This window comes from Cibotium barometz, chromosome 62 (genome assembly GCF_041138505.1).
Source record: "Cibotium barometz isolate CiBa-2024 chromosome 62, ASM4113850v1, whole genome shotgun sequence".
NCBI classification, from domain to species: Eukaryota; Viridiplantae; Streptophyta; class Polypodiopsida; order Cyatheales; family Cibotiaceae; genus Cibotium; species Cibotium barometz.
Genome location: NC_141107.1, coordinates 3,447,425 through 3,473,915, shown reverse-complemented (window position 1 = coordinate 3,473,915; position 26,491 = coordinate 3,447,425). Strand labels below are relative to the sequence as shown.

Sequence of the window (26,491 nt, the reverse complement as noted above, 5' to 3'; positions counted from 1 at the left end):
CTTTGGAAGTGCCAAATTCGAGGGGTCCATCTAGTGCCTCTCGTGGGTCTGATGCCCTGCGTGGTAGGCACAAGCCCCTTGAAAGGGTTATGGATAGTGAATCCAAGGGTCAACTGTCTCCAGGAAAGACAATTATGCTTGAACAAGAGCCTGATGCTATGAGGGCTGAAATGGAACATATGAGAAAACTTTTGCAGGCTCAAGAGCAAGAATTAAAGTTTTTGCATGAAGATCCACATCTGCAAAGTGCTATTGAAGCCAGGAAGGCTGATGCTATGGTTGATGTAACCTTTGAATCAATGGCTCGTGAAGTGGGCAAGAAACCAAGGGAGTTGGCACTTGCCTATCTCCTTCGCAAAGGTGATATCAAAGAGGGGGATGACGGAGAGCTGAAATTCAGAAATCCACCTCGTTTGAAGCATGGAGATCCCGCATCCCAGAGGCTGAAATCTTTTAAGCAAAAGGAAGAGGTGACTGTCACCTCTCGTCATGCATCCTCTCCACAAGGCACTAAGCCTGACAGATATATGTATGCCAGTGCTCATGGAGGGCACGAAAGTCACATGCATGCAAGATATGTATCTCATGGTGACAGGTCTACTTCCAGAAAAATTTTGCCTTCTGAGTTGTCTCATGGAGAGACCATGCCATATGCAGGTAAGTCACATGCATCTGAGCTTCGAGTTCGTGGAGCACATGCCACCGTGCCCCATGAAGCTTCTATGACGGCCCATGGAGCCCATGCAGACAGGGCTACCCCGTTGGATAAGGGGAAAAGAAAAAGAGAAGACCATGAGCCTCATGCCAGGAAGCTCAAGGAATTCAAAGCAGGTGATAAATCTGTCAAATTTGATGTCTTTCATGGTGAACATGATGCTTCTAAGGTGTTAGCGTTTGTGGCACAGTTCGACATTGCTTTTAGCGATGAGGACTTTACAGAAAAATCAAAAGTGCGCCATGCTAGCATGTTTTTGAAAGGGACTGCTGCTCATTGGTGGATCACCGAAAAGATCACCAAGGATCCCATCTCTACTTGGAAGGAATTCAAAGACAGATTTTATGCTCAGTTCTTGCCACCCAATGCAGAGCAAACTCTCACTCAAAAGTGGGATAGGCTGGAACAAAAAGACAATGAGAGTGTGCAACAGTATGTTAACAAATTTTGGAAAGTGTTGCTGGAAGTGACTCCATTCATGCAAATCACCGAGGATGAAAGAAAGAGGAAGTTTCGTTCTGGACTGCAACCTGCATATAGATCGGGTATTGAATTGCACCCAAAACATACGTTGCAACAACTCACAGCTTCTGCTCTTGCTACGGAGCAATTGGTGCTCAAGATCAAGCAGGATCAAGGAGGTTCCAAGGGGAAGGACAAGGCTGCCCCAAATCAGCAAAAGGACGGACAGCCATCTAAAAAGAACTTCCGGGAGCCTTACAAGGGTGGTAAAGCTGAAAATAACACATCTAAAGAACAGGGCCCAAGAAAGAACAAATTCGGCTTAACTCCGGAGCAAAGAGAGCAATATGCCAAGGATGGAAAATGCTTTTCTTGTGGTAGCAAAGACCACATGTTTCGGCAATGCCCAGATCGCAAATCAAAGCACGAGGACAAGCACACCAAAGCAAATGTTCATGCAGTTCCTGATGTGCAAGGTAATATAGGTCATGATGCAAAAGAGCGTATGGTTTGCAAGGCTTGGGGGCAAATCAAGGATCAGCCCGCACTCTTTATGTTTGATGACTGTGCAACTGACAATTTCATCTCTATGCAAATGGCAGCTGCATTGGGTATTGAGGTTGAAAACATGGGACCTCAGATTGAAGCCGAAGCTGCATTTATTGGTAAAGAGGTGCAAGTTACCCCTTTGATTGGGAAGTTGCGTATCCATATCCAGGGCTACCTTGATAATGAGCATTTTCTAGTTGCTCCTCTGAATGGATGTGATGTATTGTTGGGCAAGCCGTGGCACCATAGGCTTGAGCCCCGCAAAGACTACAAGTCCAATATGATTTCTTTTATGCATAAAGGCCGCATGCACTTTATTGATGCTGGCAAAGAAGGGGATTCTATCCCACTTGTATCACACATCCAAATTAATAAAGCAATGAAAAAGAGTCTTTCTGCGTACTTGGTTTTTGTGCGTGATAGTCTTGTGCCAAATCGTCAAAATGTGGATGCTATGTCTAATGATAGGCTGAATTTTCTTAATGCATTCAACGACTGTTTTGCTGACTCGTTGCCAGGTGAATTACCTCCCCAAAGGCCCGAAGATCACCGCATAGATCTTGTGCCAGGTAGTTCTCCACCTAACAAACCCGCATACCGAGTGAGTGCTGCACAACAAGAAGAAATCATGAAGCAGGTAAACGAGCTTTTAGAGAAAGGTTTGGTTCAGCCCAATTCCTCACCTTACTGCTCTCCTGTGCTTCTTGTTCAAAAGAAGGACGGATCATTCCGTATGTGTGTAGACTATAGAGCTTTGAACAAGCTTACCATCAAGAACAGATTTCCAATTCCACGTATTGATGATATCTTGGATAAGCTTGATGGCTCAGCTTGCTTTAGCAGACTTGATTTGAAGAGTGGTTATCACCAGATACGCGTGGTACCACAAGATGTCCATAAGACTGCATTCAGGACAGCCTTCGGATTATATGAATTCTTGGTAATGCCTTTTGGTCTCACCAATGCTCCTGCTACTTTTAATCGTATGATGGATAGGATATTCCGACCCCATCGCAAGTTTACAGGAGTCTTCTTTGATGATATCTTGGTTTTCTCCAAGAATGAGCAGGAACACAGAACTCATTTGGTCACAGTGTTCGAAGAGTTGCGAAAGCATTAACTTTTCGTCAATGCCAAGAAAAGTGAGTTTTTCCTTTCAGAGATTCATTATCTGGGACATATTGTATCCAAAGATGGAGTTACAATGGATCCTGCAAAGATAGAGACCATTCGGAATTGGCCCGAATTGCAAAACGTACATCAAGTACGTAGTTTTCTGGGATTATGTTCGTACTACAGGCGTTTCATAAGGCAGTTTGCCATGATTGCCACTCCTCTACATGATCTCACGAAGAAGAAAACTGCTTTTAAATGGACTTCAAAGGAACAGGATGCTTTCTTGCAGCTCAAGCATGCGATCATATGTGGTCCAGTATTGATTGTTCCTGACTTGCATAAGTCATTCGTGGTTGAATGTGATGCTTGTGGTGATTGCATAGGAGCTGTCCTAAATCAAGAAGGGCATGCAGTTGCATACGAGAGCCGTCGTTTGCATGATGCTGAGCTTCATATGGATATCTATGAGAAAGAGCTCTTGGCTGTAATTCACGCCTTAAAGATTTGGAAACATTACCTTCTTGGGGCTGAATTTGTAGTTAAGACAGATCATCAAAGCTTGAGATACTTTCTATCTCAAACAAAGCTTTCAGAGAAGCAGATGAGAATGGCAAACTTTCTTTCCATGTTTCATTTTCAGATTGTGCATACTCCAGGAAAGAAAAATGTGGTGGCCGATGCACTATTTAGGAGGCCTTATGTTGCTGCAGTCTCAGTGGCCTCTCATGGAGATCTATCTGCTATGAGAGATTTGTATCATTTGGATGCTGATTTTTGCCATATATGGATTGATTTGATGGCTGGTCATTCACATGCCTCTTATGTTATCAACGAGGGTTATCTCATGAAGGATAATTGCCTATGTGTGGTGAAGGATTTGCGTCCAAAGGTTATGGACGAATGTCACGCTCCACCATATGCTGGTCATAGAGGTATTATGCCTACTACTCGCATGATTGAGAGGTATTTCTTTTGGCCAAGCATGCGTAAAGACATTGAGGCTTATGTGCGTGCATGTATTACTTGCCAAAAGGTGAAATTTGACAGGCAAAAGCCTCCAGGTTTGCTTCAGCCATTGCCTATTCCCTCGCAACCTTGGGAAAGTATCACGATGGATTTTATTATGGATTTGCCTAGATCCCAGCATGGGAATGATGCTATTTGGACTATTGTGGACAGGTTTAGCAAGCAAGCTCACTTCTTGCCCGTCAAGAAAACCATTAAAGCTGATCATATGGTAAAGCTTTTTCTTGCTAATATTTTCAAGCATCATGGTATGCCTAAATCCATTGTTGGGGATAGAGATCCCAAGACTACTAGCCTATTTTGGAGGGCTTTGTTTGATAATATGGGTACTAAGCTTGAGTTTTCATCAGCTTATCATCCCCAAACGGATGGCCAAAGTGAAGCTGCAAATTCAGCCGTGTTGGATTTGTTGAAGTGTTATGTGGCAGATCAAAAGAGTGCATGGGAGAAGTATCTTCCACTTGTTGAGTTTGCCTACAACAATACGATCCATGCTTCCACAAGAAAGGCTCCGTTTGAGATTATTTATGGCAGAGTGGTCTTGCCACCCATCCTTCGTACAAAGGATGAGATATTTGCAGCTGATGAATATGTTCGTGACTTGGATGCTGCCTTTGGTCAGGTGCATGTATTACTTGCCAAAAGGTGAAATTTGACAGGCAAAAGCCTCCAGGTTTGCTTCAGCCATTGCCTATTCCCTCGCAACCTTGGGAAAGTATCACGATGGATTTTATTATGGATTTGCCTAGATCCCAGCATGGGAATGATGCTATTTGGACTATTGTGGACAGGTTTAGCAAGCAAGCTCACTTCTTGCCCGTCAAGAAAACCATTAAAGCTGATCATATGGTAAAGCTTTTTCTTGCTAATATTTTCAAGCATCATGGTATGCCTAAATCCATTGTTGGGGATAGAGATCCCAAGACTACTAGCCTATTTTGGAGGGCTTTGTTTGATAATATGGGTACTAAGCTTGAGTTTTCATCAGCTTATCATCCCCAAACGGATGGCCAAAGTGAAGCTGCAAATTCAGCCGTGTTGGATTTGTTGAAGTGTTATGTGGCAGATCAAAAGAGTGCATGGGAGAAGTATCTTCCACTTGTTGAGTTTGCCTACAACAATACGATCCATGCTTCCACAAGAAAGGCTCCGTTTGAGATTATTTATGGCAGAGTGGTCTTGCCACCCATCCTTCGTACAAAGGATGAGATATTTGCAGCTGATGAATATGTTCGTGACTTGGATGCTGCCTTTGGTCAGGTGCGGACAGCCATTACAAGATCTCAGGATAAGCATAAAATGGCTGCTGACAAGCATAGAAGGGACATGGAAGTCAAAGAAGGTGATTGGGTATTGCTGAAATTTTAGAAGGCTAGGCTTCGGAAGAGGCCAGGACGAGAAGGATCATATCCTAAGCTTTCTCCTCGCTATTATGGACCCTTCAAGGTGATTCAGAAGATCAATGAAGTGTCCTACAGGCTTGCTTTACCTAGTCATTGGAAGATTCACAATGCTTTTCATGTGAGTCTATTTCAAAAATATGTGGGGCCAGATCCTGATGAGCCTGTCACAGAAGATCCGCCAGAGATTGAAGAGCTTGAGGAGATCCTCCAGCCAGAACAGATTGTTTTTCACAAGGAGAGAAAGCTACCTGCAGGAAAGCTTTCCAGGAGATACCTTGTGAAGTTTAAGAATTATTTGCCTATTGATGCCAAATGGGTAAATGAGGATTATTTTGCAGATTATCCGCAATTGTTGCAGGCATATCTTGAGGCTTTTAAGTTGAGGTCAACTCTTTAGAAGCCCGGGGGGATGTCACCAATTGGCCGACCATTTGGTCCATTCCTAGTTTTTGCGTCTCGTTCACTTGAGGCCAGGCCAGTGTCTCATGTGAAGAGGCCAGTATTTTGCTGACATGGACGGGAGCCAGACTGGTGCCACCCGTGTGTTAGCAGGATGGTGTCGTATGGACGGGAGCCAGACCAGTGCCACCCGTGTATGACCTGGACTGTGTTCGATCCATGGGACTGTCACGCCATGGAAGAGCCAGTATTCGTGCCGTGTTTTGCCTATGGGACTGTCACACCATAGGGAAACTCGTACCTGGAACTGTGTCTTACCTATGGGACTGTCACTCCATAGGAAGACCAGGTTTTTATGTTTTTATGTCGTGCCAGTTTTGTGCCGACGGATATTTTTGTACTTGTTCCATGAACGGGAGATATGTCCATGTTACTATTTGCACATGCACACATATTTTGCATGTTTGAAACTGTTTTCGCATGACATGTATTTGTGTGTTTGCCTGCCTGACGTGTTACTTACTGAGTGGGGACGCCTGCCAGTGAGTCGTGAAGTCTGCTCTGTATTCTGACAAGTTTTGGTGCATGTGAACAGGTGGTAAGTATGTTGCACATGTAGCTTTTAATATTTTATTCTAACCCCTTTGTTTTATAAGGTTAGGTGTTCACATTCACTTAAATGTGGGCACTCCCTTTGGGCACCCACTTAGGGGCCAAGGTGGGGAGCCCCACTTAAGTGAGTGTGGGGGTGGGCATGGGCACCTACCCAAACTCCCCACCCACATGCAAACGTGGGTATCACCTAGTTAACTACACATTAATTTTATTAAAAAAAGGCTTCATCCATGAAGCGAAAATCATCAATCGTTTTCCCTCCTTCAAGCGTGGGCATCCATCGCTTCCTTCTAGCGTTGAATTCATCAACCGGCGATCACCTTGGCTAGCGGCTCTTTCGTCTACAGCACCTGGCGGCTGCTTCACCACCCATACAAGCGGCTGCCATCTCTCCTTTTACTACTGCACGTATTCTGTCCCCTGGCGACTGGCTGCAACAGCACTACAGGCGGCTGCCATCTTTCTCTATACTGCTGCGCATACACCCTTCAAGGCGGCTGCATCATCACAGGCTGCAGTTAGGCGCCTATCTTCCATCAACCGGCTGCTCTTCCTACGCAAAGGCGGCTGCCATCTTTTCTACTGTACGGCTGCACCTAATTTACCAGGCGATTGCTGAATCTTCCACGCTGCACCTCTACAAGCGATTGGCCGCCACTCCATAGGCTGCGAATACCTACATAGGCTGCAGCCAGGCGCCTGTGTACTGCAGCCAGGAGCCTGTGTACAGCAGCCAGGTGCCCTTCCTCCCACAGGCGGCTAAACCCTTTATCTGGCGGCTGTTTACCCACTGGCTGCGTTGCCTTGTCTCTTTGCAAGCAAACGTGGGCCATCTTCTCTCCACACTACAGCCAGGCCTCTCCTCCAAGTGGGTTCTCCTTCTTTCACAGCAGGTGGCTGTGGTCTTTTGCGGTGATTCTTGTCTTGGTGGTTCACCACGAGGCAACTGTTTCTTCATCAAGGGTGGCTTCAGCATACCACAAGTATTGGTTTTCTATCAACCATCTACAAGTAAGTGATTTTCAGATTTGAGTAAAGTATTTTATGTTTAAATCTGATTAAGAATTCATCCCGCTCGGCCAACACCCGTTCGGTGCCAGGTTGTCCAAGCTATATTGGAGAACCTCGGTCCAAAGGTGCTGAGATCGGGAGAGCCAGGCGTTAGTACGAGAGCGCCTGTTTGTGCGTGGTCTCGGAACACCAGTGAGGCGCTCTCCGCGGAGTCCAGTGAAAGCACAGGACTGTAGAGATTGGACCACATTAGTGGTCGTTCTGCTTCGAGCTTCTACATCGAAATTCGAGCCTACTTGTTTGGTACTGTTTTCATATGTACATGGACATTATCTGGTTCTTGGAACCCATGGAGCATTGTATTTATTAAATACTCCCAATAAATATATCATATATTGAGGGGGGGGTCGGCCCGTTCCGGCCCCAGTGCTGGTGTCCATCTTTCCATTTCATTTCATTTAAATTTCAAGTTGTTTTAAGTTGTCCATTTCATATTTGTGGTTTTAAAGTTGTGCTATTAAGCGTGTGGGTGTCCAACGGAGTCTTTCCCACTTGACGGGATCGGTTTCAATGATGCTCGTCGGCCAGCTTTGCTGCAATCAGCCAGCTCCTGGATGCTCACGACTGGCCATAAATACTCTGAAGGCTGACGGTTGATCATCATGTGCTATCGGCTGGTCATCAATGTTGTCGGCTGGTGCTAACAACCCCGACCTGATGCAACTAAATGCCTTATATGCTCATGATGACTAGAGTGCTGATGTTGGTGCTGAAACACCCCCATATACATGCTCATGCTGATACATGCCTGAATAATTCTTAAATGTCCTGATTAATGCTTGATGATGCCATGCCACTTGTACACCTGATGGGTGTGCACGTGACATTCCCCTCTGCTAAACTGTTGCTAGGTGGTATACCTAGCAACCTTTCGACTCCTGTGGTGATCCTTCTCCACTGAACCACTGCCCCCTTCTGACTTCTTCTGCTGGGATTGAGGTCGACTGTAGGGGTGGAATCCTTTGAGCCAAAGACTTGTCTACTGTGGGAACTGAATGGCAAATGCCGCTAAAACTGCTTGGAAATACCTGAGTCACCCCTGACCTGTCTGTGGAATCCTTTCACCTACCATCTCCGTCGTTCCTGAAACTCTGAACTTCCTGAGGCGATGTTGGAGCAAACTTCCGTCTTCTTCTGTGGAAGAGAACCCCCTGCCGCTGCCAGTTGAAGCCCAAAACTTATGTACTCCTTTGATGATGGATGTCATTCTTCCCCACAGAATTCATGTGTAAACATGTATGCCTTGCAGATGCAAGACTGACTGCTAAGATATCTGCTATGCAAGCCATGTGCAACCCTATATGCTATGCAAGAATGCAGATGGATGGGTTACTAATGCATGCCTAAGGGAAAATCCCTAAGGATGGCCTGCAAGATTTTAAGAACTGGGTTTAACTCTGCGGAAGCGATTAACATGATGTCTGACTAAATGACTGATGGAATGAAAATGATCTAAGGCTAGTTACCCTATAACGCTCTGATACCAATGTGACATGTGAGGGAATTGACCGTCATAAACACAACCTTAGGCTAACTAAACTGCACTTAATGATGCTTAAGAAATAGACAGATAGTGTCAATGCAATGCAATGCAACTATATTAGATGAATGGGTTACAATGAGATCTAAATAGATCTATGATGCTATCCTAGATGGAGATCCTTCTCGGGACGAGAGGAATGGGCTGAATGCTGATGTTGAGGACTGTTCCTTGCTCCAGTGCTGAGGTCCACCCTTCGGTGCCGGCTTCCCTCTATGTAGGAGATAGGAACAATGACTTATATGCTGAATATGCTGCCTATATGCTGGATGAGCTGCTGTTCCACTGACTTTCCCTTGTCTCCTAGGAAGGAAATGCTGAAGGGATGGCTTGGAACTGATGCGATGCTGAACTGATGCTGAAAACGTTGATGCTCTCCTTGTTGCCAGGGAAGGAAACGCTGAGGAGATGGATGCTCAATGCGTTTACTGAACTGATATATATGAACTGAACTGGTATGATGATGCGTTGAACTGAGATGATAATGTGCTGAACTGAGATGATGGACTGAATGGAGGATGCGCTTCTATTTATATGTGGGAATGATGCTGGTCAGCCAGCTTTGCTACAGTCGGCCAGCTCCTGGATGCTCAATCACGACTGGCCATAAATACTCTGAAGGCTGTCGGCTGATCATCATGTGCTGTCGGCTGGTGCTAACAACCTCGACCTGATGCAACTAAATGCCTTATATGCTCATGATGACTAAAGTGCTGATGTTGGTGCTGAAACACCCCCATATACATGCTCATGCTGATACATGCCTGAATAATCCTTAAATAGGATGAAGGGAACCCTATGAAAGCTTCCCCTATGGTTCAACTTGAGAAGGAAGGCTGAAATTAGGGTTTTCAACAAAAAGACCAGAAATTACAACAAAAATAAGAGTTGTTTTGCTAAATTTCAGTCATTGGGAGTGTGTGGGAGAGTGAACACACTCCCAATGACTGAAATTACAGAAAAAATAAGAGCTGTTTTACTGAATTTCAGTCATTGGGAGTGTGGGAGAGTGAATACCACATGGAAACACTTTTGGAAGCTTGGAAAACACACTAGCAAGCTTGGATATGGAGTTGGGAAGGAGAAAGTGCAGAAAATACAGCCAAAGAGACCTCATGAAGGGAGCGGCTACTTCTAGAGAGGGAGGGAAGACAGATATGGTGAGTTGTTCACTCTATGTATCAGGTAGAGAGGACAAGTGCCTTGTATTGTAAGCTAGAACGGACAGGTGGCTGGTTGCTCCCTTTGTACAAAGGGGATAAGGTCTAGGCGGTGGGCATTGGGGTTTGTCCACCTCGGGACATCAATGTGTGCAAACACAAGGCTAGTCATAACTTGTAAGTGAGTTTTGGTCACCCAAAACTTGATGAAGGGTGTACACACTCACTTATAAATTAGTGCCAACTCCTAAGGCTAGGTTTATGACCAATACTACCACTTGTCACATACCAAATAACGATGTCAGCAGACAATTTCACATGCACGGTTCACGGGCTGGCGTCCCCTTACCCGGAACTACACATTGGTCAGGCAAGCATGAAAACAGCATGTAATTTCAATTGCAAGCAAGCACATAAAGATGCTATGCAATGCAACATTGGTATGGACAATCCCCGTTCATGAAACTATACCAAAATAGACATGCTCAAGGCAAGTACACGAGGTACCAAACCCAATGGAACACCAATCCTCCAAGTGTTTTGGAGCATGTACACACATGCACAAGTCCCAACAGAAAGCCAAATCCACAGTATCACATGAGTGGTATCAATCCCCAGCATATGCAACTGCCATGGACGCCAGTCCAATGTACATACATAATGAAAAAGCACGGGTGGACCAATTGGGTGGCCCAACCTCTAAATAGTTGTCTGCAACTGAAAAGCATCCAAATACATCTAAACCAAATACAGGCAATCTCTAAAAAACTCTTGATCTACCCATTTAGCATCAATGAGAAGATTGGAACTACAATGGCGCTATGCAGAGACAGATGCAGGCCCATTTGAGGAAACATTTAGAGGGCGTGAAATGGTCTTATATACAGAGACACCGATGCCAAGGGAGCCGACTACCCGAGATGAGGGGGATATAGATGGGATTCCATCCACCGCCCACATAGCCACGCATAGCAGGAGGCACTAGTGGCTCAGGACAAGTGGCCATATTATACAGAGAGGAGCATGTGATACAGGTGGTAAGACGGGATGAGGATGCACAGTTCATGTGGGAGAGAATCATGATGGAGAGGGCCCGAGACATCTACCTTGCAGTGCTACTTTGCACCATGCACATCCAGATATGCCACCCGTGGGGAGTCTCCATACCTTCCACTTTATAATGATGTTATGAAGTTATCCATCCTAGGGGATATCCTCCTAGCTGGAGACTTCAATGCCCGCACTGCCAATGCACAGGTACCCTTCTTCGAGCCAGATGATCCCATGTACCAGGATATCGACATGGTGGGCACGGATCTCGAGCGGACATCACACGACATGGCAACCCGCACGGACTATGGGGAATACTTCTTGGCCCTTGGTGGGGCTCGTAAACTAGCCATTTACAATGGCCTATCCCGGTGGCCTAGTTCCAGCTCTCACTTGCTACCCCTTCGAACATGGAGCTAGCACAGTGGACTACTTGGTGGGCTCGCTCTCCTTGATACCACTCATCCCGGACATTACCATTTCGCCCCGCCCCATTGGTGTTGCAACTGATCATGCATACTTAGTCTTCTCCCTTACATGCCAGTACACCACTCAACCACCAGCTCTATGACATCATCACTAGCCGAGATACCACTTCAAAGGAGACCTCTTCCGTCTACTCCGTCCACATTTTCCGCACCCTCTCCGACCTCGACCCACACATCCCACTTGAGGAACTTACCACACAATTGTCAGCGACCCTTCATACATCTTCCACAGCTGCCTTCACACACACCAGAGCCACTCCCAAACCACTAGGTGGGATTGTTCCACAGAACAGCTAGTATGATGAGGAGTGCTGCGAGACCTATGCCCGCCTGCAAACGGGAGGTTGCTCTAGGCTCTGTCAGAATATGCAGTGGAGATGAAGACAAAATCTGAAAACTCAAGAGCAAGTGCACTGCAGAAGAACACAGCAATAGAGAAGGAGAGAGAGAGGCGTGTAACTCTGCTATATATACACAAGAAAATCCCGAAAACTGAATACAATGATGTGTGGGGGCTAGGGGCAATTTTATATGGCCCCTAAGAGCCAGTCGGCTAGCCCAAAAAGCAGCCGACAGTAGCTACAGGCTCACGACCTGCTCCCACCTCCAGTCGGCCAACAAACCTTTGTCAACCAGCACTCAGGGAAGGTTAGGGAGAGGCAGAAACAGTCCACCAGCATACAGAACACTCAAACCAGTAGTCGGCCAGTGTCTGAATCAGCCAGGAGCCACAGAACAGCCTCCACACCTGAGGAAAAATAGGGAAAAAAATGGAGAGGGGAAAAATGAGAAAACACCTAATCCAGGCGGGCACACCCACAACAGAGGCCCTGGTGTAAATATACAGACAGGAGATGACTGCTAACACCCCCTCTCAACTCCTGGATGTGGAACCAACCTTAGTGAGCTGGAGTGCCGCCGGAGCGAAGCCTGAGATAGAGACTTTGTGAAGAGGTCCACCGCACTATCCTCCGTCGAGAAGAACTCTAGCAAGATGTCATCAGCAATGATCTTTTCACGAACAAAATGCCTCTGGATGACCGTGGGTTCCACCAGTGGAAGCCCAATCTTGCCAAGTAACCTCTGCAACCTCACCACCTCGCAAGCAGCACCACAAGCAGCCCGATACTCTGCCTCTATCGACGACAAGGCAAAAGATGGCTGCCTCTTACTGCTCCTTAGCCAAGGGAAAAACTGTAGCCTGATGTCAAGGTCCTCGTGTCTGGCTCTCCTCCCCAATCTGAGTCACTCCCTTCGTGGAGTCTAACTCCATCCATCGATCCCCCTCCTGTGTAAAAGAGTCCAAGATCCTTCGCATGCTGCAGAAACCACAAGATATGCAATCCTGCCTCCCAAAGAGTCTTTTGCAAACATGAGCTCAACAGCCTCATCAGGAATCTCCCGTCCAATCTGGTATGCATCAACCAAATCAATGAGCCATTCTGCTTCTGAGTCAAGGAGGCATCATATTGCTCACAAGGATCAACACCGATTACGATGGGATGCCAAATCCTGGAAACCTACTGAAGACCACTCAAGTATTTCGTAAACTTGTAAACCACTCCCTCTGATTCCGGAACCACAAAGCCTGGAGAATGTGCAACATCCACCTCCACATGCAAGTAATCAACTACCACCTGCCTAGCCTTCCAATAGGTCCCCGTGGAAAGAGCTTCCTCAACTACACGAATTTCTTTGTCCTGAATGCTACAAGATATCAGAGCATAGGTTACCTGTAAGGTTTCCTCTGACTGACGAACACAAGAACTACCAACATCTGTACTAGAAAGTTCCTACCACAACTGATGCCATCATCTGGTAAGCTATCCACCATCTGGTCCCGGAAAGCCTGCACCGGTAGCGTATCCACACTTAAGTAGCCATTACCAGTGTCACTATTTGGGCATTCTCTGCGCTTCAGGCCTATGGACGAGTTCTGTAGGATGGACTGGCATCTTATGGTTGGGGACTTATGTCTACACCGAGAGCCAGTAGGCTGGATATATGGGTTGGGATTGTGTATCTGCGCCCAAATCCAGAGTGTGGTACCACGGACTACAAGCTAAATGAATAGGGAGACTGTTCAATGCATCCTTGCATAACATGTTTGCAAGTTAAAAATCCTGTCTTTGCATGAACTATTTGATTGCATGCAAGATTTGTTTGTTTAGTTCACATGTAGGGGACGCCCTCTTGTGAACCGTGCGAGTGAAACTGTATTCTGACCTCGTTTGTGGGCTGTAGACAGGTGGTAAGTACACCACTTTACTCTTTTATGAGTTAAAGCAATGTATTCTTTGTTTTGCAGGTCCACACTTTAATAAGTGTGTCCGCCCAAGTTATAAGTGAGATTGGGCGTCCACACTTCATTAAAGCTCGGGCGGACAAACTATAAGTAAGAATAGACTAGAATTCCCTTCCGGTCGGCTAGGCGAGTGTCCAGGCACCCTTCCCACTAAATTTGTGTGGAAAAGGGATGGTTATGGACTGGGTGGCAGTATGAGGACCTGCCACCATGCTATTACTCATTTCGCCTAGCCGACCGGAAGGGAATTCTAGTCTATTCTTACTTATAGTTTGTCCGCCCGAGCTTTAATGAAGTGTGGACGCCCAATCTCACTTATAACTTGGGCGGACACACTTATTAAAGTGTGGACCTGCAAAACAAAGAATACATTGCTTTAACTCATAAAAGAGTAAAGTGGTGTACTTACCACCTGTCTACAGCCCACAAACGAGGTCAGAATACAGTTTCACTCGCACGGTTCACAAGAGGGCGTCCCCTACATGTGAACTAAACAAACAAATCTTGCATGCAATCAAATAGTTCATGCAAAGACAGGATTTTTAACTTGCAAACATGTTATGCAAGGATGCATTGAACAGTCTCCCTATTCATTTAGCTTGTAGTCCGTGGTACCACACTCTGGATTTGGGCGCAGATACACAATCCCAACCCATATATCCAGCCTACTGGCTCTCGGTGTAGACATAAGTCCCCAACCATAAGATGCCAGTCCATCCTACAGAACTCGTCCATAGGCCTGAAGCGCAGAGAATGCCCAAATAGTGACAACCAGACTGCCACTCATCACAAAACTGAGGACCTGGGAGAGAGAGTGCTAAAAGTTTGTAAACTCCATTCTCCACTCCGCCTCCCCAAACTACCTGGCCTGTTGCCTTGTCCAGAAGAGCAACAAAATGCTTATCAAACTCCACCCGTACGCCGGTCTTGCAAACCTGATGCACTGACAACATATGAAAACCAAGTGATGGAACATACAACACCTGGGAGGAATGCTTCCCACCTCTGTAATCGCGAACTCTCTCCAGCCTGCCGTCACTGTGAACCAGGATAGTGGATGTATCCCCAGTAAGAACGTGACCAAAATACCAGCAAAGATCCTGTAAATCTGAACGGGAGAGTCATGTGCCTGGAAGCACCACTGTCTAGAATCCACTCCCGAGTATCCGTAGAGCAAAAAGTCCTCCAACCTCCTCCCTGCATGAAGAAAATGAAACACCGGTGTCCATAACCTCCATGTGCACAAAAGTTGGAGTCTTCACGGTTGTTGCTGAGGATTCGGCATCCTGCTTGGTGCTCCGCTTGGGACACTGCCTCCAATAGTGGCCTTTCTCGCCACAATCATTACAGGTCCTCTCTGCCTTGAGTTTCTCACAGTCTGAGTCGGGACATCTTCTCAAAAGACTTCTCCGATGAAGCCTTCCCTTTGCCCTTGTTGTTACGGCCTTTCGACTGTTGGCCAGTTAAGGCCTCCGAACCTCCGCCCTATGGAGGGTTCGTGAATCTTTCCTCCTGGTCCAAGACCATGGGCACAAGCTCCTCCCATGTGATGGTGTTGAGCCTACCATTGGTAATCAAAGAAGAGTAAAATGCTACGTACTGAGAGGGTAAATGCGACAGCAACGTGATGGCCATATCCTCTGATGATACCTCTTTCCCAACTTGGAGAACTTCCTCCTACAGAGCCTGCAGCTTGTTGATGTGCTCCTGCATCATCGACAACTTTGGAGGATTCATCACCCGCATCGATACTTCCAAGGAGATCCTCTTCATGGGCAATACCCTATTGTAAAGAGAAGCCAAATGCTGCCATATACCTCTGGCCAACGTCATATGCTTGATATGATTGATTACCTGTGGTGTGCAGTTGAGGAACATGAAAGAACGGACCCTAGCATTGACACGATCCCGTAACTGTGCCTGTGCCTCACGTTCCTTCCAAATCGAGGGTAACTCCCCTTTCTCTAACTTCGGCCGTGGAACCCCAACAACAATGAAATCAGCAAGGTCGTGAGACTCCAAAACAGATTCCATCATTACCTTCCATATGCCGTGGTTGTTCCCGTCCAACTGACGCTCCACAAGGAACATGGGGAGTGTTGGGATCTTCACATCATAGTTACCACGGAACGTCGTTCCGCCTTCCTAGAACACCGGAACGCCGTAACGGGCGAAGGCACGTTCCCGGAACGTCCCGAAACGTTCCGAAAAAAAAAATTTAAGTTTTGCTTGCAGAAATGTATGTTCATGTCTTGGGGGAGCAAATATTATGAAGCATATTTGGCTATCCGTATACAAAAAGTTAACATTTTTTTGTGTCATATGCTGACATGTCATATGACGTGGCGTTCCCTTACGTTCCCGATCCGCTCCCGTTCCCGCTCCCGTTCTAGCATTCGACGTTCCCGGAACATTCCCGTTCCACGGTAACTATGCTTCACATGCCTCTCAGCCATCTCAAGTAATTCTGCCATTGCAGGGGTGTAACTAAAAAGGGTGGGTGGGTGGGAAAAAAGAAGAACTTAAACCTGCAAGTGGCTGTCCAGCAAATCTTGCTTCTCCTCTTCCCGAACAGTCCAAAACAGTCCACCAATCAGCAACAAAACAGCCCCCCTCTTGCTCACACAGTTCCCAAGATCTTCCAACAGCCTAGAGCTCTGATACCATGTCAAAATATGCAGCAGAGATGAAGACAAAATCTGAAAACTCAAGAGCAAGTGCACTGCAGAAAAACACAGCAATAGAGAAGGAGAGAGAGAGGCGTGTAACTTTGCTATATATACACAAGAAAATCCCAAAAACTGAATACAATGATGTGTGGGGGCTAGGGGCCATTTTATATGGCCCCTAAGAGCCAATTGGCCAGCCCAAAAAGCAGCTAGCAGCAGCTACAGGCTCACAACCTGCTCCCACCTCCAGTTGGCCAGCAAACCTCTGTCGGCCAGCAATTAGGGAAGGTTAGGGAGAGGCAGAGACAATTGGCCAGCATACAAAACACTTAGACCAACAATCGGCCAGTGTCTGGATCAGCCACGAGCCACAGAACAGCCTCCCACACCTAAGGAAAAATAGGGAAAAAATATGGAGAGGGGAAAAATGAGAAAACACCTAATCCGGGCAGGCACACCCACAACAGAGGTCCTGGTGCCAATCTTGAGCAGGAGCTAGCTGTATCAGTTATTTCTCGGACGGGACTGCAAGGAGGCCTGGAGGATCTTCCAAGATCATCCCCTCCCGACCCCGATCACCTCACCCGACATATGGCATACCTACGCCACCTCCCTTTACCACGTTGTCGTGACGTGGCGGTGACGCTGGGGAAGTGCGAGACTTCTAGCTGTGAGAGTAGCTTCTAATCCCAACAAGGAAACACACACACACAACTTTCCAAGGAGCATAAGACATCTCCATTTTTTATGACATATACATGTGCCAATTCACTTCAATACATCCCCAAATTCAGCCTGATGATTGCACATAAATTGTGTATCCAGAGCATGACCAGTTCCAAGCATAGATTTCCTGACTCTTTTTCCGAATGCCTCAAACCAATCACATGTAGGCATAACACAAACTTCAAATGTTTTTCATATACATGTGACCATTCACATCACATTTTTCATACATTCCCTACTCCATCATTTCAAGGTATCTCTTGATTTCATGAATACCTGCCTTACAGATTCCAGCAATTCACAAACAAAAGATAGCATATGGCATATATATACAACGTCACATGATTTCCAAAACCCTCACAACAAATAACATTATCCCATGGCTTGAAGGCTAGAATGTGGATCCTTTGAGCAAGGAGATTAGTTCAAAATAAGCATCATAAACTTGTCCAAACATAAAAGAAACCTTACTCAAGGTTTAGTTTAGCATTTGACTCCATAACGTTGCACTTCCTTTAAAAAAACGATGGCGAAACTGTACTGGTGGACTGCAGAATTCTCCCGCCCTTCCGCTTCATTCATATACAAAAAAAAAAACACAACTGCGTAGCCTCTGTTTCTTCCTTGACCAGTCAGCCGCCCGCTGGTGTCTCACCATGTTTTTGGTATGCGATTTTAGACGACCACCTTCGCTCCATTCACAAGGGCCATATCACCAGAGAATCCAGCCAGTCGTCCTTCGCATCCTCTGCTCATACCTGCTCTCTTCGAACCTTCTCTGTCACCAACTTCCAGCCACAAACTTCACTGTGATCCTCTGTGGCGGCTCCTCCACTCCACAGCGGCTGCGCCTTCACAAGCCAAAACCCCGATTCCACACGGTGAACACCTAGAACCTGCCAGTTTTCAAGCTGCACTCCCTGCACTCACCTCTTGTTGCGCCCAAGAGCCCTTCTCCCCCCTGGTCGACCCACACGGTCAACTTTCACGTGCCCAGCGGCTTCTTTGCTCAGTCCTGCGGCTGCTTCCCAGAGCCCCAGCTGTTCCACACGACCCCCACTTCAGAATGACCAGGGCCTCCTCCTTTTTTCCCCGTCTCAGAATTCCCCTTTTTTCCTTCTTCTTTGAAGCTCCAGAGAGCTCCCCCTCTACAGCCGTTGCCCAGTCAGCTGCGCATCACCCACGCCAACCTTCTGGAGGCCCTTTGCTGGCGATAGCGCAAACAGCCATGTGGCCCCTTTTTTAGGTTGGCCACCTTATATATATATATATATATATATATATATATATATATATATATATATATATATATATATATATATATATTTATTTGGCTACACAATGCTTTCACACCAAATCTTTTGACCATTACTTTCCTAATTGCCCATGCCTCAGAATACTGACTCACGAGTGCCCATTGTATTTGGACGCGCTCACAAATTCAGACGACCAAGCAGCTGATCTCACCTCCAGTGAACCTTACTCCAGACAGGCTTGTAACAAGCTCAACACCAGATCATTTCACCTGTACACCTAGCGACGCCCTCAAAAGCAAAACCCTCCACACGCCATACATCCCATATGTACACAGGCCCTTAATCCCATTCATCTGGATTTGTATTTAACGGCCTCACATGCATGGTTTCACACCATAGACGTGCCGTGGCACGACATCCACCCCCTCTAAACCTGCACATCCTCTGGTATGTGCCACACAGGTCCTGGAATTCAGTGTCCATGCATTATTTGCACACCAACATTGGTATATGTACAAGCCTCAGCAATCACATCTGAATGGTTCTGCTTTCCCACCTGGATCAAATACCAATCGCTTTTGACATATGTGGCATATCCTTTGCTCATATGAAGCCCTATCCTCACTTAGATTCCCCGCATATGCATAATTACCCTCATCATTCAAAGTGGGATGCTCTTCAAAATGATTTGCTTCAAAATTTTCCTCAGGCCATGTTTGAAGCCTTTGCACCACATATTGTATGGCCACACCAAATAACAACTGCATTAACAGCATGGAACACACATTTGATAACATCCCATCCAAATCTACCTTGCCTGGATCCAGCTCTGATAAACATTCATTCTTCTCATCCAAAGACGGAAAAGCATCAACACATACAAAGTCCAACAAGGTATCATCAAGAATAGCCTCCAACTCTGAATCAATCTCATCACAATCATTTGGCTCACATAACACCTGCATATCCTCACTTGCAACCAACAGTTGACTAGCATCAAGCATAGAAGAGTCCAAAGCTGATGGGGATCTATTGTATACCATGAAATTATCCAATGCATCATCTAGGATAGCATCCAATCCAGGATCAATCGCATTGAAGCCATTATCATCTTGCAATCCCACATGTTGATTATCATGAACATTCATACCCCCATAGCTATATCCATTTGGTTGCTCATATGCAGCCTCATGAGGCTCTGTGACCACACTTTGCATATCCTGCATGTTATCTCCCAGTATTTCTTGATACCTGTCTGCAGATGGGCTTAGAATTATGGGTCCCTCACCCAAGTACCCTTGAATCTGTATGTCATTGAACCCTGCATGATCCAAAAAGACAGATTCAATTTCCCTCTCCAAATCATCATCATAAACAGGCTTCCAAGCTCGAGATTGTTGCTCACAAATGTGGTTGCAAGGTAACCCTGACACTGATGACATAGCATCACCCTGTTTATTGTTGGAACACCCTGTTAGCATTCCAGAATAACCCAAATCCAAAGAACCTTGGCAACCAGCTTCAGAAGCAACATCACTGTTGGAATCACCCATATCACTCACCCCCTCTAAATCAATCACACATACTTGTGGCCCGTCTGCATATTCATGTACATCATCCTGCTTATAAGCATCATAACCAGATAAGAATGCAGTAATGATAGCATATTCTTCTTGTCTTAGATCTTCAAACTCTGCAATCATGCTTTCAGCAAGAAGCATTGGTTCCTGCTGTTTTTCACACATATGATACGACACCTGAGGAATACCCTTCGAAACACCTGTCCTGAAGCTCTCTGAATCAAGTGTTTTCTCAAGCATAGGCACACACACATCATTTGGTATGATCATAGGACCCTGTATGTCTGCACCCTCAAACAAGGAAGACAGATTATACTTGCAGAGTTCACCCATTGCATCTTTATGAGGCTGTAGCAAAGCATCCCTTTTTGCACTGTGAAGGCCTTGTTGCTCACTAATGGCTTTTTGCAGTCCCAATTTAGCATAAACAGCCTCCACAATCTCTGTATCAGCCTTGAATAGCAATTGATTGTCTTCCATAAGACATGCATCGACAACCGCTTCTAAATTAGCTCGGATTGTTGCTGGAACACTATCACAGCTCACATTATACCTGGAACTCGCATAAATAAGTGCATCTGCAAAATCACTCCATCGTTTGGAGTGATACTCTGCTAGTTCCAGCACTTCATCTTTTAAATCAGGACTTATAAGGTATGCAAAAGATGCAATCATCATGTTTTCTGGAACCCCTTGATTCTTCATCTCTGTCTCGTAACACCTTAGATAGCTTTCTGGATCGTAACCATCAAATATATTGACCTTGTCATATACCAATTGCACTGCAATTTCCACCGCTTCCTGAATTCGCTTTTCTTCTTCAATCTTCCTGAACCGCTCTTCAAGCTCTTTCATCTCTGCATATAAATGCTCCATTTTGCTAGCCATCTCTACGTACTCTCACCCCAGCGGTTTCACGTCGGGTTCACCAAAGATGTCGTGACGTGGCGGTGACGCTGGGGAAGTGCGAGACTTCTAGCTGTGAGAGTAGCTTCTAATCCCAACAAGGAAACACACACACATAACTTTCCAAGGAGCATAAGACATCTCCATTTTTTATGACATATACATGTGCCAATTCACTTCAATACATCCCCAAATTCAGCCTGATGATTGCACATAAATTGTGTATCCAGAGCATGACCAGTCCCAAGCATAGATTTCCTGACTCTTTTTCCGAATGCCTCAAACCAATCACATGTAGGCATAACACAAACTTCAAATGTTTTTCATATACATGTGACCATTCACATCACATTTTTCATACATTCCCTACTCCATCATTTCAAGGTATCTCTTGATTTCATGAATACCTGCCTTACAGATTCCAGCAATTCACAAACAAAAGATAGCATATGGCATATATATACAACGTCACATGATTTCCAAAACCCTCACAACAAATAACATTATCCCATGGCTTGAAGGCTAGAATGTGGATCCTTTGAGCAAGGAGATTAGTTCAAAATAAGCATCATAAACTTGTCCAAACATAAAAGAAACCTTACTCAAGGTTTAGTTTAGCATTTGACTCCATAACGTTGCACTTCCTTTAAAAAAAAGATGGCGAAACTGTACTGGTGGACTGCAGAATTCTCCCGCCCTTCCGCTTCATTCATATACAAAAAAAAAACACAACTGCGTAGCCTCTGTTTCTTCCTTGACCAGTCAGCCGCCCGCTGGTGTCTCACCATGTTTTTGGTATGCGATTTTAGACGACCACCTTCGCTCCATTCACAAGGGCCATATCACCAGAGAATCCAGCCAGTCGTCCTTCGCATCCTCTGCTCATACCTGCTCTCTTCGAACCTTCTCTGTCACCAACTTCCAGCCACGAACTTCACTGTGATCCTCTGTGGCGGCTCCTCCACTCCACAGCGGCTGCGCCTTCACAAGCCAAAACCCCGATTCCACACGGTGAACACCTAGAACCTGCCAGTTTTCAAGCTGCACTCCCTGCACTCACCTCTTGTTGCGCCCAAGAGCCCTTCTCCCCCCTGGTCGACCCACACGGTCAACTTTCACGTGCCCAGCGGCTTCTTTGCTCAGTCCTGCGGCTGCTTCCCAGAGCCCCAGCTGTTCCACACGACCCCCACTTCAGAATGACCAGGGCCTCCTCCTTTTTTCCCCGTCTCAGAATTCCCCTTTTTTCCTTCTTCTTTGCTGCTCCAGAGAGCTCCCCCTCTACAGCCGTTGCCCAGTCAGCTGCGCATCACCCACGCCAACCTTCTGGAGGCCCTTTGCTGGCGATAGCGCAAACAGCCATGTGGCCCCTTTTTTAGGTTGGCCACCTTATATATATATATATATATATATATATATATATATATATATATATATATATATATTTATTTATTTATTTATTTGGCTACACAATGCTTTCACACCAAATCTTTTGACCATTACTTTCCTAATTGCCCATGCCTCAGAATACTGACTCACGAGTGCCCATTGTATTTGGACGCGCTCACAAATTCAGACGACCAAGCAGCTGATCTCACCTCCAGTGAACCTTACTCCAGACAGGCTTGTAACAAGCTCAACACCAGATCATTTCACCTGTACACCTAGCGACGCCCTCAAAAGCAAAACCCTCCACACGCCATACATCCCATATGTACACAGGCCCTTAATCCCATTCATCTGGATTTGTATTTAACGGCCTCACATGCATGGTTTCACACCATAGACGTGCCGTGGCACGACAACGTCCCCAGACAACCACCCCTCCCTCATCCACCTCAGCCCCATTCCTCCTTCCACTTGAGCATGGTGAGAGATACTAAAGACAGAATGCAGAATGGAAGAGCACATGATCATGATGGACTGCTTGCTGACCACTTCTCCCATGCAAGGGATGTGTTGGCTCCACTTTTGGTTCATATGTTTAACAAGGCCTTATGTGAAGGTTTCGTTCTTCTAATACCATTGTGCCCATTTTGAAAGCAGGTGACCCCATGGACCCCGGTAACTAAAGGACTATTATGATTGGTCACACATTGACCAAGATTTTTGGATAGCTCAGCAAAGGGGCCGAGAAGTAGAGACTCAAAGCACCAAGGCAAGTAGGTTTCCGAAGGGGACACTCCACACTGGATCACATCTTCACGCTATGGGGGATCATTGAGGAGGGAAGAGCTCACGGGCGTCGGATATACTATTGCTTTGTGGATTTCCGCAAGGCTTTTGATAGTGGGAATCCATGAGGAGACAAAGGGATGATGATCGTCATCCAGAGTCAAAAGTTGGAAGCCCATCATCAAGTTTAGCAAGGGGGGGATGTCATGTGCATGCCACATGGACAAGACTACCCCTAGATTTTGACAACTGATTGATCAGGTTGATTAGGGCTTTTGTAGGCTCAAGATAGCACAAGAGCAAATCTAAGGGACTAGACAACAGCTAGCCTAGACGACAGTCCACACATGTGGGGGGTCAGCAGCATTTAAAAGATTTAGTCTTCTCTGCTGGCCAACAGCAGGTCGGCCTACTCCACGGCATCAAATGAGCTTGTATAAGGCTTAGCATGACATTGTCTTGATCATCAAGATCCCCTCTTGGGATTTGGTCATAGGTTAGCATAGTCAAGATTCCTTTTTAGTTGTGCTTCAAGCCATCGTGTTTTGTACAGGCATACATACACTATTGATAATATAACGATATAGTAGATTAGGTGAAAACAATGCGTTTCTCTCTTCTCTCTCCATTGCTTCTACATGGCTGCATCTGTGTGTTCCTATGAAAGGTGGTTAGGGCTGAAAGAAGGCACAGAGCTTCCGCGCATGTAACAATTGTACCACTGGCACTTGTATGGCTGTTTTTTCATTCAGCTCTAGTTGGGTCTTTCCATGATTCAATCACTTCATGGACACATTATAACACTTTTGGTCTCATAGACCCTTTGATCGTTTGTAGAAGTTGACGGCCACGATCCACTCATCATCTCCAGATCCAGGACATGCTCCACCGCCATCGATCTACCTTTCCACGTGACATAGCTAAGGGAGACCTCTCGACCATACTCATTAACCCCATGCTCAATATATTGGAGAGTGGTTTACCATCTATTGGGGGCTAATGCTCCTCTAATGTTTCATGTTCCTTCTCAGCCTCTACACCCATTGCACACGAATCACACCTCGGGAGCTCCCAACAAAGATGCACTTCTACAGAGATCACTTCCTCACGCTCACTGAGGATGGATTCATCCAGGAGCCAGGCTACCTGAGCGTTCACGTGTCCCATGCCATGCGGATTGTGATAGGCCAGATATGAGTTTCATCCCACCACCTCAGAGTGGAGACAAGTAGAGCTGAGCGCATCTTCAAAGCCGGGAAGCTCATACGGAGACCCAGAGAGGAGAGGATCTGCCAATTATGCAACACAGAGGTTGAGACTGAGGAGCATTACATATGCCGCGGCCCAACATACTATGAGTATCCACAAGAGGTTTCCATGTTTGTTTCATGAGGGATTTGGTCCACTCCCCACAATCATTGACTTCCCGGACCAATGTTGCCTAGGCCTCTTCCTGCTTGAGCTCCATAGACACGGGGACACTTTCTTGAGAGAGCTTCGGCCCCAGCCACCCCGCCCACTTCCTCGCCAACCACCCATCAACAGATTCTTCCGGACTCAAGAGGTGGAGAAAACTGATACAGTGAATCTTGTGGACCCACCTCGAGCTCCACCGAGCCTCCGTACTCCAGCGTGCCCGACGCCCCTAGCCCCCCGGCCATCGGCCACAATCCTCAGATCAACTCCAGATCCAGGACATGCTCCACCACCATCGAGCTACCTTTCCACGTGACATAGCTGACGGAGACCTCTCGGCCATACTCATTAGCCCCATGCTTGATATTTTGGAGAGTGGTATACCAACTACTAGGACTTGATACTGCTCTCATGTTTCTATGTTCCTAGTATTCAATGATTAGTTTCCATGGACAGTTTTGTATCACCCCAGTGAGATAGCTATGTTTATGTTTTGTTTCTATTTTATTTTCCATTCCATGCTGAGATATGCCATGGACATTATTGTATCTTTTTGGTCTCATAGGCCCAGTAGACACTTAATCTCTCTCTCTCTCTCTTCTTTTCCATGGTTCAGTATTCATCATTGATACATTGTACCATCTTTATGGTCTCAAGACCCTCTCGGTCTTTTGAAGACGTTAATATACTCTCTCTCCCTACACACATCCCCCTTCAGATAATGCACATGTTAATCTCTACCTTCCTGCATACTTTAAACTTCACAAGCATGCATTTGATTAGGAAGAGAACTTACAAGAGTGTCATCCAGAGTACCGGCCAGGATATACTTCCCATTAGGAGAGAACTTGACAAAAGACACGGGGGGATTCCCATCATCAATGAGAGTCTTCAGGCAATGTCCATTTGCCGTGTCCCATATTTTACATAGGCCATCGTAGCTGCTGGAGACGATGAGAGAGCCATCCCTGTTAAAGTTCACTGCAGTCACAGGTTCTGTGTGGGCAAGAAGGGTCTTGAGGCATTTCCCTGTTTTCACATCCCAGATTCTCACGGTCTCATCAAAGGAGCCAGAGACAATGAGGCTGGATTGAGGGTTGAAATTGACACAGAAGACAAAATTAGTGTGGCCTTTCAGGGTTTTGACATTTTCTGCAGTCTGGGCATCCCAGATGCGCAGGGTTTTATCATCTGAGGCAGAGCAGATGTAGCGGGAGTCGGAGGACCATGCGAAATCGGAGATGCCCTCACTGTGCCCTTCCAGAAGCTTCCGGAAGGTACCATCTGAAGCGCTCCATATTCTCACAGTCTTATCTACAGAGGAGCTCCCTAGAAGCTTTCCGTCCGGGGAAAACTTCACGCTGGACACGGCCATCTTGTGGCCCGTCAAGGTGTGCTTCAGCTTGTATGGAACGTATGCCTTCCCGTCTTCTTGAGAAGCCTGCATCGTCTTCTTCGGGAGAGTTGTCTGTGTGGCATGAAGGAGAAAAACAGCTTCAAGGCATTTGCCCGAAAAGGAAAAAAAATGAACAGAGGAGAGGGAAGCTAGGAACCTTGTGCAGCAGCAAGAAGGGAGAGAATGGGTAAAAGTCTTTTTACGAGTTTTACTATAAATTTTGCGTATTTTACCAGCAGTGCGCAAGAGGAGAGAGAATGGGTAAAAGTCTTTTTACGAGTTTTACTATAAATTTTGCCTATTTTACCAGCAGTGCGGTAGAGTAATTGATGAACCGTGTGTGTATTTGGGGTAAAGTCTCCTGATGATCGAGTCTTACTTTCAGCTCTTATTAGTAAGGACACTTCTTGGTACAAATAAAAATCTAACATTACCCAAAAACAAAAAATTTGCTTATTCTTTACCTAATTT

At 46.0% G+C, this 26,491-nt stretch overlaps 1 protein-coding gene across 1 annotated transcript in view; it reads right to left on the bottom strand.

Annotated features, from left to right (window-relative positions):
- The window catches only part of LOC147604026 (uncharacterized), a 34,171-nt gene extending 7,964 nt beyond the window's left edge, over window positions 1-26,207 (bottom strand). Inside the window, exon 1 of the mRNA XM_086795086.1 lies at window positions 25,421-26,207. Within this exon, the coding sequence (XP_086651212.1) occupies window positions 25,421-26,071 (651 nt within the window). The 5' untranslated portion in view covers window positions 26,072-26,207. The remainder of the gene's footprint in view (window positions 1-25,420) is intronic.
- Window positions 26,208-26,491: the final 284 nt, after the last annotated feature.